The sequence below is a fragment of the Microtus ochrogaster genome, chromosome 15, assembly GCF_000317375.1.
Source record: "Microtus ochrogaster isolate Prairie Vole_2 chromosome 15, MicOch1.0, whole genome shotgun sequence".
NCBI classification, from domain to species: domain Eukaryota; kingdom Metazoa; phylum Chordata; class Mammalia; order Rodentia; family Cricetidae; genus Microtus; species Microtus ochrogaster.
The window spans coordinates 5,337,484-5,355,206 of record NC_022017.1 but is presented as its reverse complement, the minus strand read 5'-3'; the positions used below and the strand labels follow the sequence as shown (position 1 = coordinate 5,355,206).

The 17,723-nt window shown below is 45.6% G+C and overlaps 1 protein-coding gene across 3 annotated transcripts in view; it reads right to left on the bottom strand.

Annotated features, from left to right (window-relative positions):
* The window catches only part of Fmnl3 (formin like 3), a 59,987-nt gene extending 42,983 nt beyond the window's left edge, over nucleotides 1-17,004 (bottom strand). For all 3 annotated transcript variants that reach the window (XM_026782436.1, XM_026782437.1, XM_005353920.2), the window contains exon 1: nucleotides 16,739-17,004. In XM_026782436.1, the coding sequence (XP_026638237.1) occupies nucleotides 16,739-16,864 (126 nt within the window). In that variant the 5' untranslated portion in view covers nucleotides 16,865-17,004. The remainder of the gene's footprint in view (nucleotides 1-16,738) is intronic.
* Between the last annotated feature and the right edge of the window lie 719 nt (nucleotides 17,005-17,723).

Below are 17,723 nucleotides of genomic sequence, written 5' to 3'. Positions count from 1 at the left end.
TGTGTGTGTGTGTGTGTGTGTGTGTGTGTGTGTGTGTGTGTGTGTGTGTGTTCTCATCAGCCAGAAAATCTGTTTTGCCTTGCAAAAACTCTTGCATATTTACTGAGAGGGGAAGCTGTATTCATAAACATCTACTCTGGGCCAGGCACTCTGCTAAGCCCTTTAATTATAAATTGTCATAGAAAAATTTTTTTTTCCTTGGTTGTTCACTGTTCACCTTTTGCATGATTTCCTGAACTAGACTGTATGAACTGTATGTATGAGGGATGAACTTAGCATAGAAACACACATGTTCCTAGGCAAGAATATGTGGCATATGCAGAAGAAATTTAGTAGAAACTGTCTATCCAAGGAGACAGGAGAGGCTGACGGGAGGCAGCACTCCAGCACCCAGTGCACTTGCCTTGGCCCTACTCTGACTTTTCAGGAGTCTCATAATAAATCCAGGAGCTTATTATCCAACCATAAAACTTAATGAATCCCTTCCTACCTCTAAACACATGTGGGAGGGGCATGACTCCTGCTTTATAGAAGGGTAAAATGAGGCCCAGCCCCAGACACACATCACATATCTGTCACATATCACATTGGCCAGGAAGACGCATTCCAAATCCTCTGTCTCTCCTTGCTTTTTGGACTCTTAAATGGGGTATATCCTTTGTAGGAAGAACCTACAATGAACTCAGTCTACTCTCAATCTCCAAGTTTCCCAAAGCTGTTACCCCTCAAGGCCACAGCTTGACAGAGGTCTCAGCTACCCACATCTCAATGCACAGTTACCCACATCTCAACACTGTTTTTAGTTGTTCCAGTCTTTTTATATTTCACTGGACTATCCAATGAGATGAGAATACCTTCCTGTTACTGGCCCACTGAGAGTTCCTTTCCTGTGATCTAAAGAGACCCCGAGGGCCTGGTGAGATAGTTCAGTGGTTAAGAGCACTGACTGCTCTGACAGAGGACGCAGGTTCAACTTCCAGAACCCACATGGAGACTTACAATCACCTGTAACTCCAGTTTCAGACAATCAGATGCCCTTATCTGGCCTCTGCAGGCACCAGGCAAGTACATGGTGTACAGACATATAAACACACTCACACATACAATTTTTAAAAAATGTTCATGTGACATTTTAAAAAATAAAGAGATCCTAATAGCTTTTGGCCATCTGTGATGACATACACCTTTAATCCTAGTACTAGGTGGGCAGAGGCAGGCGAATATGTTATAAATTTGAGGCCTGGTATACATAGCAAGTTCCCGGCCAACCAGGGCTACACAGTGAGACCTTTTACCCAGGATCAAAGATTAGAAGAGAAACATTACCAAGCATTTCGTACAGTAGGCACTTGTCTCAAATTATCTCATTTACTGCCCTCAGTAACCCCTGGAGGTAAATGCGCCTTCACTTGTTAACCCAGTAAGGGAAGAACTAGAGAGAGATCAATCAGCTCAAGGTCATATAGAAAGTACTAGAACCAGCTGGGTGGGCAAGGTGGTGCCTGCCTTTAATTCCAGCACTCCAAAGGTGGAGGCAGAGGCAGAAGCAGGTGGATCTCTGAGTTCGAGGCCAGCCTGATCTACAAAGAGAGCTCCAGAATAGCCAGGGCTGTTACAGAGAAATCTTGTCTTTAAAAACTGTGAGAAAAACAAACAAACAAAAAGTACTAGAATTCAGATTTAAGACCAGACATGTAGTTGTAACATACATGCTTTTCTAACATGTCCTGCCATCAGCTTTTATGAACGAAGGTGGGAGAACTCCATTTCTAATTGAAGAAGATCCAACTGGATTTATTTGACAGCTTTGATCATTAAATGGTGCTCCCATGACTAGCAGGATCAAGTAAAATCAGCTGACTGAGGCGTGTACACACACCTGAAGTTTAAAGTGTCTCAGTAAGAGTACTATGCATAGCCAGAGTCACAACATGGTCTTACAGCTGAGTAACATCCTGAACTCTACAAAATACAGTAGATAGCATCAGCCCAGGCTGTGCTAAATGTGGTGGTGGCATATACCTTTAGTCCTAGCCCTTGAGAGGCAGAAGCAAGCAGAATTTTTAGTGAGTTCCAGGCCAGCCAAGAACTCACTGTGAGATCTTGTCTGGAAAAAAAAGAAAGGACAACAAAAAAGCTTTGGCTTTGGAAGCAAAAGGTGACTCAGATTTGAGTGTCGGTCAGGAGACCTTGACTAAGATCATGAATCTGGGTCATATTGCTTTGAAATATTTGTCATAATTTCTAGAAAAGTTATCGAAGTTTTCTAAGCCTCAGTTTTCCCAACTGTAAAATAGGAAGATGATTGCCTCTTTGTCATGCTTTAAAGCACATGCATATGTAACATAACATATGTAACATAACAGCTCCCACAGGACACAAGCTAACCACTCTGAAGGCTGGAGCAGCTACACATGCTACCCAGGCTTTTCCCACAGGCAGGACCAGAGCTCAGGAGACAGCACAGAAGCTGCCACCAGGCTATCACAACAGCCGGAGGAATCTGGACAATTCACAAAACTGTGGAGTCACGGTTTGGTTGTTTGTAGTGATTAGGGGAAGATGTTACCAGACAATTTCTAGCATTCTTGGCTTACCTCTAATCCCTCACTTTCCTAGCTGCCTCTGACTTCCTCCGGCCCAACCTGTGGTCTGCAAACCTGAGGACTCATTTGAGCATAAGTCACTCTCTTCAGCCACCTCACTATCTCAACAATTCTGCTTTGTTTCCGGGGCATTATGTAAGTCCTCTTAGTGTCCCTTCCTGTTTCTAGAGGGCTAGGCTGTGAGAATATAAAGGCCTCAGGTTTTACTTGACCAGTTAGAATATATAGTTCTGTCTCCAACATCTCTTTTGAGCTCCATCAATAAATCTCCAGCCTCCCAGCAGATGTTAGTCCCAGATTCCCATTGGTTCTGCGACTGCGCATGTCTCAAGACCAGTCTCATCGTTTCCATTCTCAGGTGCCGGTGTTCCCTCAGCTGATGGAACTTCCATTTAACTGATCCAGCAAGCTAAAAATCTCAGATGCCATCCTGAGTTTTCATCCTCTCATCTTCATGCTCCCAGAGTCAAGCCTAATCATCCGGTCTCCACTGTGCCTCCCACGATCATCACAGACTACTCAATTACTCCTCATTGCTGATTTCTTCCTATGGGACCCATGGGACTGACCCTACACACAACTCAAAATCTGAGCATGACACTCTCTTGGAAGAAGTATTAAGTACAGTTCCTTCTCTGTGGCATCCAAGGCCAACTGGCCAATTTTGCTTCATTTCCCACTGCTCTCAGCTTGCATCTCTCAACAGCAGTGAGCTGCTCTGGAAAGATTCTCGGAGCACATCACATTCTGACTCCCTTACATGTCTCTGGCCAAGCTGTTTTCTCTATCTGGAGTGATTTCTCTCTCCTACTCTGTCCAAGTCCTACTATCCCATTGGCCAACAGTGATTTTCTCCTGTAGGCAGCACTCCCCAAGTCTATAGCCAAGCTTCCAGCTGATCTACACCAGAATCTCGCCTCACTACATAGTGTAATTATATGTTCAGTGAATTTGGCTCCCCCTCCAGCCTAAACTCCTGGGGTAGACACTGTCTTAGTCATCTTTAGTTCTCTGGCAATTAACACAGTCCTAAGCCCTCAATAAATGCCTGCTGGGTGAATGAATGCTACCCTATACCTGCTGAGCCTCTGGTGGCCGAAACACCGTTCCTGTCCCTGTCTCTAGGCAGTGCAGATGACGCTCTGGCCATCTTCAACTCATTGCCCCAGTCACTGCAAAACTAAAAAGAATCTTCACCAGCCTTGCTTCAGGAAAATGGTGGGAGGAGCAGCTGGCAACACTAAGGTTTTTATGGCTTTGCCTTGACATCTCCCCGAGTAGCTGGAGTAATGAGTACTAGATGGTTTCTTTACAGTTCTTGGAAGGAGTCAACTGAGAGGCCAATGCCTCCTCATACTCTCCAGCTGGTCACCCCTCAAGTCCAAAGGTTATGTTCACAACTTTTAACATGAATATTTTGGGGAAATGACAAATAAATGCTTTGGGAACATACCAGGACCTGTTGCTCTAGAAATGTACAAGAGATTCTTAATCCCTTAGTCACCTACCATGCTAACAGTAATTAAAATGCCCAAAGTAAGCCATTAAGAGCTGCTATTGGACTACTAATCTAGAATTCATACCAGATGCACCCAAATAAAACCAGCAGATAGATGTGAGCTCTTCTCAGACACCAGGACTCACCAAGTCTTGCCTACCAAGAGCCTGCACAAATGAGTGCTGTGTGAAGCTCATACTCCCAAAAATAACCACAGCCACAAACAAGAAGTCTGTCCAAAGTAAAGGGACTCTTCCCTAATTGTATATCTTCTGGCCCATCCATTCCAGAGTATCATCCCCAAGGTTTGCACTGAGGAGAAAGGGCTGTGGAATCTCCAACCTACAAATGAATCCACAGAACAGCAACCCAGAGGTCCTCAGCCTCAGCAAGCCTGTGATGGCTGTCCTGGCCTTAATAAAAAGCGCCAAAATTGAGAATGCTCTAAAAATTAGAACCTGCCATGGCTGTACCACAAACAACATGCACTGAAAGGCAGGCTGACAGGACTCTAGGGCGACCCTTGTCCCTGGAGTCTCTAAGCTATGGACAAGTCATGATTAGTCTAACATCAGGTGGCAAAGCAATGTGACGCATGTGGAGGGCAGTGCAGTGAATCTGCAACTCAGAGGTGCAGAAAACAGTCTCTGCTCATGAACAGTAATTCACACTTCTTTTCTGTTTCATATTGTTTTTATGTGCACGAACGTTTTGTCTGTATGTATGTATATGTACTGTATGCATGCCCAGTGTCCACAGGAGTCACAAGAGGGATTCAGATCCCCTGGAACTGGAATTACAGATGATCATGAGTCACTATGTGAGTGTTGGGAATTGAACCCAGGTCCCCTGAAGAGCAACAAATGTTCTTAACTACTAAGTTCCAGCTCCAATAATTCATTTCTTGAACATTTTCATTTGGTTCCCTAAAACAAGACCCCTGATTAAAGGTTAATGCCTTTAGAATATTCCTTCTTAGATTAGGGATGCGATTTGGTTGGTAGAGTGCCTGCCTAGCACACATGAGGTCCTGGGTTTGACCCTCAGTACTGCATAAACTGGACTTGGTGAAGCATGTCTGTAGTCTCAGTATTCAGAAGGTGGAAGCAAAAAGATCAGAAACTAAAGTTCATTCTTGCCTATTTAGGGAGTTCGAGATCAGTCTGGGACATATGAACTCTTAACTTTTATTGAGCACCCCACTATGCCAAACACTGCCTTGGATCCTCGACACATCATTTAACTCTTATAAAAACCCCTAGAAAGCAAGTACTGCTATCATTATACAGGTAAAAAAGCAGAGGTTCAAGAAAGATGAGAACTAGTCCAAAACCAGAGCTAAAAAACAGTGCACTAAGATTCAAATCCAAGGCCAGGTTGGTGGTGGCACACTTCTTTAATCCTAGCACTCCAGAAGCAGAAGCAGGCAGATCTCTTGCAAGTTCAAGGCCAACCTACTCTACAAAGCAACAGGACAGCCAAAGCTGTTACACTGAGAAACCCTGTCTTGAAAAACAAACAAACAGATTCAAATCCAAATCCCCTCCGCTCAGCTCTTACAAGAGTGCACCCAGATACAGGAAGGAAGCGCCCTGTCACCTCCGCAGTTGTTTCCCAGGCCCAGCTTCACAGTCCTCCTCTGTTCAGCACAGCCCCTTCAGAAACACCGACAACCAGACTTGAGAAATCCCGAGAAGACAGGTGTCGATTTACAGTTAATCAGCACCCTGCCCGCCCTGAAGACAGTTGACATTCGGAGCCTGGAAGAAACAACCCCAGCTCTGAATGGGGCCCACCGGGGACTAGGAACCAGCTGGGCTCCCAGAGGGGCACTGGGAGCCTCTTCCTGAGAAACAGCTGCCGGGATCTAGAATCTATAGAAGTAGCCTATCATTTTTCCATCTTTTCCTATACTTCAATAGCCACAGAAAATACATGATCAACTTATCTAAACTATCATTCCCATTACTGTCTATCTTTTCCTATGTGGCACTGAATAATTTTTTATACACTGTAACATTTATTTATTATTCTCATCAACAATATGAATTCTGAGGCCAGTGTCTTTGTCTTTCTTATTCACTGTGATATCATTAATGCCTAAAATACAAAAATCATTCAATGTTATCGAACACGTATGAATGAATGGACGGATGGATGTTAATGCAATCAAACAGGAGAAACGAATGTGAGAGACAAGACTGAATAATGTTTACTCCCTAGGGAACTATATCAAGCCTATCACTGAACCCCAAGATGCCCTCCAAATCCTTCCCTTAGAGTCCCCACATCTCAGCGCCAGGCACAAGCCCTTAAAGGGCCCTATAGCAGGTACTAAGGCAGAACCTGGAGCTATGCCTGGGGAGGAGACTTGCTTCTCCAGTAAGTACAGCCCAGGCAAATTAAAAGCTCACTCTTCACTGAATCCACTCAGCTTTAGTTATAGGTCGCACTTTTTATTTTTGTAACCAGCCAACCCACCAAATTATAGGCCCAGGCCATGGATAGGCACGCCAAACACTGGGGCCAGCCTAGCAGAGACATTGCCCTTTTTGGCCTGAGGGTTCGTACAGCAGTTGAGGGCTGAGCACCAGTCAAACCTGAAATGATAGATAAAGAGAGTCATCCCTCGTCCACAGCTTAAAGAGGATCCTGGCCCTCCGGCAGGCTGCTGGCTAAGCAGGATGGACTCCAGGACTCTCTCCAGCAGCCACAGTGCTCCCAGCACTATGAATGAAGCAGGGTAGGGCTTTACCATGCCTGAAAACTAGCCCCATAACTGCTCTCAAACTTCTTACTTAGGCTGGCAAAATCTCATCAACCAACCTGGCCTCTCAGTTCCCTGAGTGTGCAGTTGTTTTCTGTCTCCTGAAATTTCATTATTCCAAGAAAGTTTCCCACAACAACTTCAGAAGTTAGCATATGGCTGTGATGGCAGGTGGAGAACAGTTAGGTCCCACAAGACTCAAGCAAGGAAATCATCAAGTTCATTAAAGCAGGCCAACTACAGAGTGGCAGCTGTAGAGGGAAAGCAAACCGAGCAGCTGTCCAGAGGGACTCCAGGTACCTAGCCTGGGCAATTAACTAGGAAAGGGTACTGTCTCACCCCCACCTCCCAAAATATAGCATGCACACCACTATCAGCAGCCAGAGAGTAACACTGGTCATTATCATGATACGGTGAAGCACATCTGTTGAGAATCCACCACAACTGAAGCATTTTGTGTATTTGTATGTACCCATGTGGTGTGATACTGGGTGTGCTTCTCAATAGCTTGCCCTCAAACTTTTTGAGACAGTGTCTCTCACTGAACCTGGCTGGTGCTCACCAATTCTCCAAAACCGACTTAACAGCAAGACCCAGGGATCTTCTTGGGATTACTGGCATATAAACACCTTGCCCAACTTTTTATATGGTTGCTATCGATCAAACTCAGGCCCTAAGCACCTTAGCAACTGAGCCATCTCCCCAACCCCAAGCACTGTTTTACAAATTGCTTAGTACAAGATGCCCTTCAGGTGCCGGGCAGTGGTGGCACACGCCTTTAATCCCAGCACTCCAGAGGCAGAGGCAGGCAAATCTCTGTGAGTTCAAGGCCAGCCTGGCATATAAAGCAAGTTCCAGGAAAGGCTCCAAAGCTACCCAGAGAAACCCTGTCTCAAAAAAAAAAAAAACCCACTAAAAAACAAACAAACAAACAAAAAGAATGTGGACTTTGAGGCAGTGTGGTGGTATGCGGCTGCAATCCCATGACACACGAGGCCGAAGTGTAGTTAGACACCTGTGTGGGCTAGTGAGCTCCAGGCTAGCCAGGCACTGCAGTGTGAGATCATGTTTCAAAACAAACAGAAATACAACAAGGGCTTTGGAGTCAGAATGCTTGGATTCAAACCTGAAGCACTTAACCTTCCTAGACCTCAATTTTCCCATCTACAAAACAGAAATAACTGCTTCAGGCTGGGGATGTAGCTTAGTGGGAGAGCATGTTTGAGATCCTTCATCCAGCTTTAATGTGTACAAAAAAATCTAAAAGCAAGCAAGCAAACAAACAAACAAAACAGAAACACAACTCCTGCTTTATATAGTCATGGTGAAGAAAAAAGATGGGTTGTGCCAAAGTGACTGCCTGGTGCTGACATCCCGTTACCATCCAGTAAATGTTATCAAGAATTATTTGGAAGATTCCCTTGGTGGAAGGTCACTAGATGTCACATGTTCCTCTTCCCAATGTGGCCACATTCATTGTATCTTCTTTTTCTGTTTTTCCTTACTACCCTTTTCCTAAGAGACAAAAATCTAGAGAAAACTATTTCTGTAGGGGTCAGAGCTGCTGAGCCAACCCTGAGAAGTTCAGGTTCAGTGAAGTTCAGAGCTTATTTCCTTGGTTGATGTCACTGCAGCTCTGCCAAGGAAAGAGTTTAACTGGACTGGAAATGAAAGAGACTAAAAATATACAACCCTCCTATGTGTAAGAAACTATGCCTGCACTCAACAATCTAAAATGCAGACTCAGGTCCCCACAGGCATGTGACAGGCAGGGCCTGGCTACCAGTCTCCCCAGTGTCCTTTCTTTCTCCTGTTCATCGTTTGGCTCGCTGTAAATAAGAGAAACTTTTAATACTATCATTTAAAGTTGAGATGCCACCAGCCAGTTCCATTTTTATCTTTAAAGAATGATACATAAGCCGGGCGGTGGTGGCGCACGCCTTTAATCCCAGCACTCGGGAGGCAGAGACAGGTGGATCTCTGTGAGTTCGAGGCCAGCCTGGTCTACAAGAACTAGTCCAGGACAGGAACCAAAAGCTACGGAGAAACCCTGTCTCGAAAATCAAAAAAAAAAAAAAAAAAAAGAATGATAATATAAAAATGTATGGGTTTTTTTTGAGAAATTCAATCTACCCTGATGTTTATAGTCTTTTTCAACCCCAACCCACTCATTTCCCTTCAGAGGGCAACACAATTTGGTAGTGATTCTTCTAGGCCTTTTTTTCTACATATTTACACACAAGCATGTAAATACTACTATGAAGTATTATAGTCTGAACTACCTTGTTAGGTTATTATTTTTGTACATGCACACACTCCTATCTTGGAGATTCCCATCTGCCACAAAAATTAAATGATGACTCTCAGGTATCTGGCTGTACAATGATAAGCAGATGTAATATCCCCACCCTCAGGGAATCAGTAATGTAGGAAGAAAGATAAGTACGCAATTAAAGAAATAATTTCAAAATGAAAACACAAAGGATTCTAAGACAGAAAATAATAAGCAAGGCTGACTTTTGAGAGGTGGTGATGCGAAAGCCCTAAGTAATAAACTAAAACGAGTCATTTAAAGATCCAGGCTAAAAGCACCCACGGCAGATATTGCTTGTACAAAGACCCTGATGTAGAAAGGATGTTCTGAAAGAAAGACTAAGATTTTAAATCTGCCTCCTTTGTGGAGAACAAATGAAGAATGGAGAGAGACAAGAGGAAAATGGTTGCCTGGCTGTAATACAAACTAAACTGATACTGACTTGGATAGAAACAGTGGCAGTAGAGAAAAAGAAAAATGATGAGAATAATGTATAGTTTTGAAGATGAAACAAGGGGGAATTACACATAGACTATTTATTGAAAAATATGAGAAAAATTTAAAATAACTCATAGGATGGGCAGTTAGGTAAATGAAAAAATCAAGTTTTTTTTTTTAAAATGTCTTTATAGGCTCCTTTTGTTTGTTTGTTTGTTTTTTAAACTCAGGTCCCCTGGAGTCACTGACAGTTGAGAGCTGCCATGTGGGTGCTGGGAATTGAACCTAGGTCTTCTGGGTGAGCAGCCAGTGCTCTTAAGCTCCGAGCCATCTCTCCAGTCCCCCTACCCCCTTCTTAACCCTGAGCAGCATCACTGAGTATCCCCAGCAGGGACCTTTATGCATACATGTAGTCAGTTCTGGAGAAACACTTCCAAGAATAGAGATGGCCCAGTTTTTTTTAAAAAAAAAAAAACAAAAAGGCCTTTCTGGCTGGGCATTGGTGTCGCATACCTTTGATCCCAGCACTTCCAGAGGCAGAGAGAGGTAGGTGGATCCCTGAGTTTGAGGCTAGCCTGGTCTACAAAGTGAGTTCCAGGACAGCCAGGGTTAGGTTATACAGGAAAACCCTGTCTCAGGAAAGAAAGAGAAACAAAGAAGAAGAAAAAGAAAAAGGAGAGGTAAAGCAACTGCTGAAGACAGACCTTCCCAGTCCTCTTTCACGTGCTGGGAGCCAACTCTACCTTCTACCTGGACACTCCGGGAGAACACTGCCCAGAGGAAAGGCGCTGTTGCTCCTCAGGTAGTGCCTCCAATCATAGGATAAGATTTATCAACTCTGTCCCCTACTACAAGAGAGGCTACTTGTTTGTTCCCCATGACTTATCAAAACTCATGTAATTACTCCCACCTAGATGTTCCCAGAATTTGAGAACTGGACCTCACCCCAAGAGAGTAGACCAGACCCCCACGACAAAAGATCCTTAATCACCGGGCGCCCAGCACAGAGGCAGAGGCAGGTGGATCTCTTGTGAGTTCAAGACCAGCCTGGTCTACGAAGTAAGTTCCAAGACAGGCTCCAAAGCTACACATAGGGAAACCCTGTCTTGAAAACCCAAAAATGTCCAATCAGTGTCAAGGAGTCTGAACGCCTCACTCTGAATGGGAGTCAACCAAATTTCAATAAGATGCCTTTGTTGCTACCACTAGCAGAAGCACCATTTTATCTGATTAACTAGGGTTTCCTCCTACCACACACTCAGATCACTGTTGGCATTAAGAGTTTCCTCACCCTCTATCCTTTGACAATCAAATCTGCTTTGCTGGTAGATCCAAGAACAGGCCCAAAGTCCCTCACGAGACCTCATATATGCATGAAGGAGGCCATGGATTTGAACAGATTTTCAAAGGGATCTATTATTCAGAAATAAAGAAACACTATCAAATTCACTTCAAATTCAGCTAGGCATGGTACCACATGTTTGTAATCCTGGCACTGAGGTGGTAGAAGTCAGAGGATCAGGAGTTCTATCTTAACTCTACCCTAGCCGTAAAAAATATTTCTTGATAAAACATTCCCACCTAAAAAAGCTTATCATTATACACTGGGCTAACGGACTGACGAGGGAAGAGACAGCATGCACATGCCACAGTCGTTGGCGGAGTTTAGGGCAGAGCCTACTGTACTGTACTACCTCGTAGGCAGGGGTAATAAATACATCTACTTCTTTTCGAAGGTATAAGTTCATAAGCTATGGCTCTATCTTTACTTTTATTCCTTTAAAAAAAAAGTTTTAAAAATACACAAAATCTCCCTTTGTAGCTCAGGCTGGCCTCCCAAGTGTTGGAACTACAAGCAAGTGCAGGAGTCAAACTCACTTTGGATGTTTAACATCCCTGGACTTGTGTATCGAACACAGCATCAGCCAGTGTGATAACTTAAATGTCCTCTCTTACTCCCCAAAACTCCAAAAAAGGCCAACCCTTCCCTCAGCTGAAAATCACACTAGGATTCAGGAGTACCCTTAAAACGCTGTAGAGTAAGTTTTCCTCACTCATGTCATAAAAAACAGAAGTGGCTCCGAAAAGTTACAAGATTTGGGATGGTGCAATGGTGAGCAAGTAAGGACACTAACCACCAAGGCTGACAACCGGAGTTCAATCCCTGGAACCCACCTGATAGGAGAGAACGGAACCTCACCAGATGTCCTTGGTCCTCCAGACCCACACTGTGGCACACATATGTCCACATACATACACAAAACAAAATAAATGACTAGAAATTAATTAGATTAGGGACTGGAGAGATGGCTCAGTGGTTAAAAGCACTGGCTACTCTTCCAGAGGACCTGGGTTCAATTCCCAGAACCCACATGACAGCTCACAGCTGTCTGTAACCTCGGTTTCAGGGGACCTGACACCCTCACAAGGACATGCATGCAGGCAAGACACCAATGCTCATAAAATTAAAAAAAAAAGAAATATAATTAAATTTAAAAAGTTTAAGTTATAAGATTTGTCCACAGTCTTTTAGATGAAAAAGACTACAAAACCGGATCAGAACCTAAGTCTCCTGATTATAACACCAACAGCCTTTCTTTAAAACCACATCTGAGCCAGTAAACCTCTAACCAGCTATTTCCTCGGCAGAGGTGGGGGTGTGGGGGTGGGGGACTTTTTAAAATGGTTTCAGGGGAAATCCAGACTACACAGAGCGCGACTGGTTCTCCAATTCCCTGCAAGGAAACTGACAAAAAAGTCTAAGTAGTTCTGAAAACAGAATAACCATCTCCTAAAATAACCAAGTCCCAGGCACGAGCCCATCCCTCACTTGGAAAAGGTTTGGGTAACTGAATGATGTGACAATCTCCCTTGAACCGACACAGAGATGAAAAGAACAAAAGTACACATCTCTCCCGTTACTCTGTACTAGGGACCCAGTGGCAAACCCGACAGGCTGCGACTCTAGCCCTGGAGGCAATCAGAGGTAATGAGATGGAGACAAGAATTAAACTCTTCTGGTATAGGAAAGCCTAAACCCTGCCATGGAAAGAACTGTCAGTCTCTTAGGATTCCTAAAGTCATTTACAATACTTTTAAATGTCACAAAATGTGACAAACTGAGCCTAGGCACATCAGTAAACTTCAGGACTGAAAAGACCAACACACATTCCCAGACCACACCTGTGCTGTAAGGTGACAGAAGAGATAAGAGAACAGGGAAAGGAGGAGAGAGGGCAGGAGGCGGCAAACTGGAGACAGAGCAGTCAGGAGGGTGGCTAGTCAGCAGACCAGACCGGGCGCCTCCACACCTTAGGGGATTCACTCTTCAGAGGGAAGGAAAGCAGAGAAAACTCAGGGATCCGAGCTACCCACTTCAGCTCCATTCTAGCATCGTGAACCTTTAAACCCTGCTCGTCTACAACTGTTCAGAGTGAGTCCTCAAGTTTCTTGCCCAGAGGGGACAAGGGGAGGGAGGTTAAGTGACCACAGACAGCACCTTCTCCATCTTCAAAGGAAGCAGTCTATTTTTCAAAAGTATTCCTAAACCAAATGAACTCCCAGCCTTCCCTGCCACTGCTGCAACTCAGCTCAAATGCAGGAGAAATGTCTCCCTAAAATGGAGGGCAGATGCAGGGCAGACCAGGCAACACGCTGACTGAAGGCAGACTGTTCTGCTGTTCTCTGGGTTCACACAGTCAGCCTGGGGCAAATACCTTGGTCTCGACCACAGGGTAGACCTTGACTAGCCTTCCGAAGAAGCCTCAGGGGAAGATCTTTGGGTTTCATTTCCTCTCCACCTTGGCTTCTTTTTTTCACTTCACTGAAGATTAGTTAATTCCACCGAGACCTGTTCCTGTTCTTGCCGAATGTGGCAGTTGTTCTCTTAGAGGCAGAGTGTGACAGCCACCTGTACTACCCCCAGCTGTGGGACACACAGACCCAACAAGCCCAGCACTAGAGACTTCTCATTCCAGAGACGACGCAGAGCATAAGGGGCAGGGAGTAATTCCAAGAACTCCACAGTAACCTTACAGAACAGTTATTTATACTCTTTCATGTGTGAAAAAGACTCACAACGTGAGACTGTAGAAAATATACATTTATTACATAGACATATGGATATAGAATAAATCCCAACAAAGAACAAAAGACAAACGGTAAACAAAAGACGAAAAATATTCAGAAAAATCACTGTAAAACAAGATAACATTTTGTATTAATCAAAGAAACAGAAGTTCTTAAAAATCTAAATCATCAAAAAAAAAAAAAAATCTAAATCATCCAGAAGTGGTTTACAAAGAAAAGCAGAGCTGGGTGGTGGTGGCGCACACCTTTAATCCCAGCACTCAGGAGGCAGAGGCAGGTGGATCTCTGTTGAGATCGAAGCCAGCCTGGTCTACACAGTGAGTTCCAGGATAGCCAGAGCTACACAGACAAAGAAACCCTGTCTTGAAAAACAAAACAAAAAGATACAAAATGCTTAAAATTGTAAAGACTCAGTTTACAACACAATCCGGAGTATTATCTTAATTGTTAAAATATGTTTAAGTATGTCAAAATGTTACTAGAAAACAACTACTAGTCCATAGTACAGATGCTTTTCTTCTTTCAGTATTTCCAAATCTGCTGAATTAAAATATATTACTTTATAATCAAAAGGAAAAGCCATCCCACTTGGAGGACACTAATTTTTTTGGAGGATGAAGATTTGGTTTCGACACAGTATCTCACTATGAAACTGAGACAAGTTCTTCTACTGCCTTAGCCTCACAAGGGATTACAGGTATGTACTACCATACTAAATCACATTATGGTTTTTGAAAGATAATCTGGAAATACACACTAAAGACCTTAAAAGCATTTATAGGGGTGGCAAGATGGCTCAGCAGGTAAAAACTCCTGAGTTCTAGGCCCAGAAGTCATGTTGGAGAGAACAGACTCCCAAAAGTTGTCCTCTGACCTCTACACTCAAGCCATAACACCTGTATGCCAGTAGTCACACATGATAGTAATAAATACTTTTTTTTAGAAAATAAAAAATGATTTATAACCTATAATTCAGCAAGCTCAATTTAAAGGTTCTATCCTAAGGAAAACTATACATTGAAAGGGTATTCAGCACAGCACTGTTCATGATGGCAAACAGGAGCTGTAGCCGATGCTTCAGTGCTGCTAGGCCGGTGAGAAGCGGGCATGTGATGTATCAGCACTGGGTAGTGGCTCAGTGTGGGCTACTTTCTTCTTCTGGATGATATAAAACAGACAAACTGCTCCTCTGTTACCTTCTTTCCCAGTCTGCCAGCTTCAACACAACTGACTGGGTTTATGAAAAGGCCATTTGGCGGATGTAGTGTGACATACTAGAATCCTGGTGTAGGATACGGACGACGATCGAGCCAGAATGAACTGTTTTCTTCCATCGCTGGTCAGGTAGTTGACATTAAGTTACCACCTAATCCCGTGGAGTCCCACTCTCGTCTACAATGTGGCTAGTAACAGCACTTGCCCCATGGGGCTGCTGAGTAGATGTGATGAAAGTGGAAGTCTGCGGTGCACTATATACTCAGTAAATGTTAACTCTGAAGTTTATCTCAATAGTGACTCAGATCTGAGGTCACTTGTATTCCACAAAAGGAGTTATCTGAAGAAGGTAGCCAGGCTATGCTATGCACCTAGTCACAGGATACGCCAGCTCTTGTCAGATGAGAGCATCCTAACCCCCTCTGTATTTATGGAAACCCCTGAAAAACACTCTGGCTGGGGAAGTTGTATCAGTGCTGAGTCAAGACCACAGACTCCTGGCTTTCTGGTGGAGACACATGATCTGATCCACACAGACGGTCAGCAGAGCTTGGAGAGCTTGAGGCCTGAGGTGATTTGCTCAGGACACTGATGCCAGGAATCCTAACCCAAGTCAGTGTCTTAAACCACGGCCTCTCTATGCGGTACACATCATAGGTGTGCAAGCATACTGATTTCCTGATTGGTCTCCTCTATGTGAGCCCTGATATGAAACAAGCACCAAAGCTGGGATCCTTGCCTGCTTCCCTTGGAACAACTCTTTGGAACATCCTGGACTCTCTGAGTCCAAGTTGGTGCCAGTGAGCTGATGTCAGGCTCTCCACACTGCAAAGGCCAGGATCTCTAGACAGCTCCACGGCTGCCAACTGATCTAATCACCCTCTTCCAAGGCAGATGAAATCCAATAAGCCTGGTAAGTCTAAAACTTATCCCTCCTCACCGGCAGAGTCAGACCTCCGGCCATACCAACGATACACCAGAATTCTTACTGAGAGTTCCTCGGGGGAACTGAGAGCTATTCCCCAAGTCTTCAGATTTCTCTGTTAGCAGATGTTCAGGTTTCTCTAAAGTTTCACGTTCAGCTTCAACATATGGTCCAGCTTCATCTCAGTGGTACCTGCTACCTCTCTAGTCACAAGACCACTCATATCCCAAAGTCGGCTCTGAAAGGGCATCTTTATAGACCATCCCTTTTGAAACCACAGGACTACAAAGAACCACAGGCAAAGGAATCCAAACCAGTCACCAAGGCTTAATATGAAACGAGGGGGAAAAAAGAATCAGGCGGAATGGTTTGTGTATTGTTTCAATTGGGAAGAAAAAGCCTAGTCAAATGGCTTATCCACATGTTCAGACTAGGCAAACCCACTCCGACTTAGCAGGATGAGGTTCTGAAATAAGAATGGTATCACTCCTTATTTCACCCCCCCTCCCAAGAGCAGCCAGCCCCTTCTCCGTTCCCTCTTCTTCCCCCCACCCCCGAAACATCTGGAATGGCCGCGAGACCCACTCTCACACGGGAGGAAAAGCCCGATTTGGTCTGGGGACCCAACTGCTTCCGAAATCGCCCCACCAGCGAGGTCCCGGGAATGGAATTCCGGCAGGCGACCGGGAAGTCTGAGGGAAGTGGGGAGGAGTCTGGACCGCGGGCAGGTCCGGGGCTGGGGGACCCCTCCTCCCCGACCCCCGACGGGCTGCTCCGAGCTCCCGGGCCGGCATTGCTGGCGGGGTCAGGGGCTGACCGGGCTGCGGGGGTGGGCGGGACCCGGCAGGGGGTGGGGGTGGCGGGAAGGCAGCAGCGCGGGGCTCACCAGCACTAGGGCGAACCTCTCTTCCAGCTCGCACGGCTCGGGCATCGGCGTCTTGCCGGGCGGTAGCAGCAGCGGGACGGAGGGCGGCTCGCCGGGGCCGCCCTCGGTGCTCTCCAGGTTGCCCATCGCGGCGGGGCCTCCTCCGGGCCTCAGCCCTCCACCTCCTCGCCAGCCAGGGCCCTCTGCCGCTCCGACCTGGCTCCTCCCTCAGCGCCCGCTCCCCAGGCCCGATTCCTCCGCCCCTCAGGGGGCGCCTCGTAGTCCGGCGGGCGGCGGCGAAGCGCTGGACGCGCTGAAGCGCGCCTTATTCATGCAGGCCACGCCTCCCGCCCCCTGCCCCGCCCGCGGCTAACTGACAGCGGCATCCCCCAATCACAGAGCCTCCCGCCCTCAGCGGCCTCGCGCCTAGCTACGAGCGCGCCCTGGTGGCCCTTGGTGGGCACCCAATCACCATGCTTGCATAGGGCGCGGACTGCAAAGTGAATTGCGAGATACTGTAAACACTAGACCACCATCTGTGACCACATAGCAAGACTCTGTAAGTAATCGTTTTTTTGGTTTTTTGGTTTTTGAAACAGGGTTTCTCTGTAGCTTTAGAGCCTGTTCTGGAACTAGCTCTTGTAGACCAGGCTGGCCTCGAACTCACCGAGATCCACCTGCCTCCGCCTCCTGAGTGCTGGGATTAAAGGCGTGTGCCACTACCGCCCGGCCACTGTGAGTAATCATGAGAGCAGTGTGTGTAACCCTAGAGAACTTAGGACACCGCTTTTCGAGCCTTGGTCACAAGGAGGGAAAATATCCTTTTGAAAGTATGGTTAAAATGATTACTATGAGGGCTGGAAAGATAGATGGCTCAGCTGTTAATTGCACTGACTGGCTACTCTTCCAGAGGACCCAGGTTCAATTCCCAGGAACCACATGGCTCCTCACAACCGTCTATAACTCTATTTTCAGGGGAATCTGACACCGTCACACAGACCTGCAT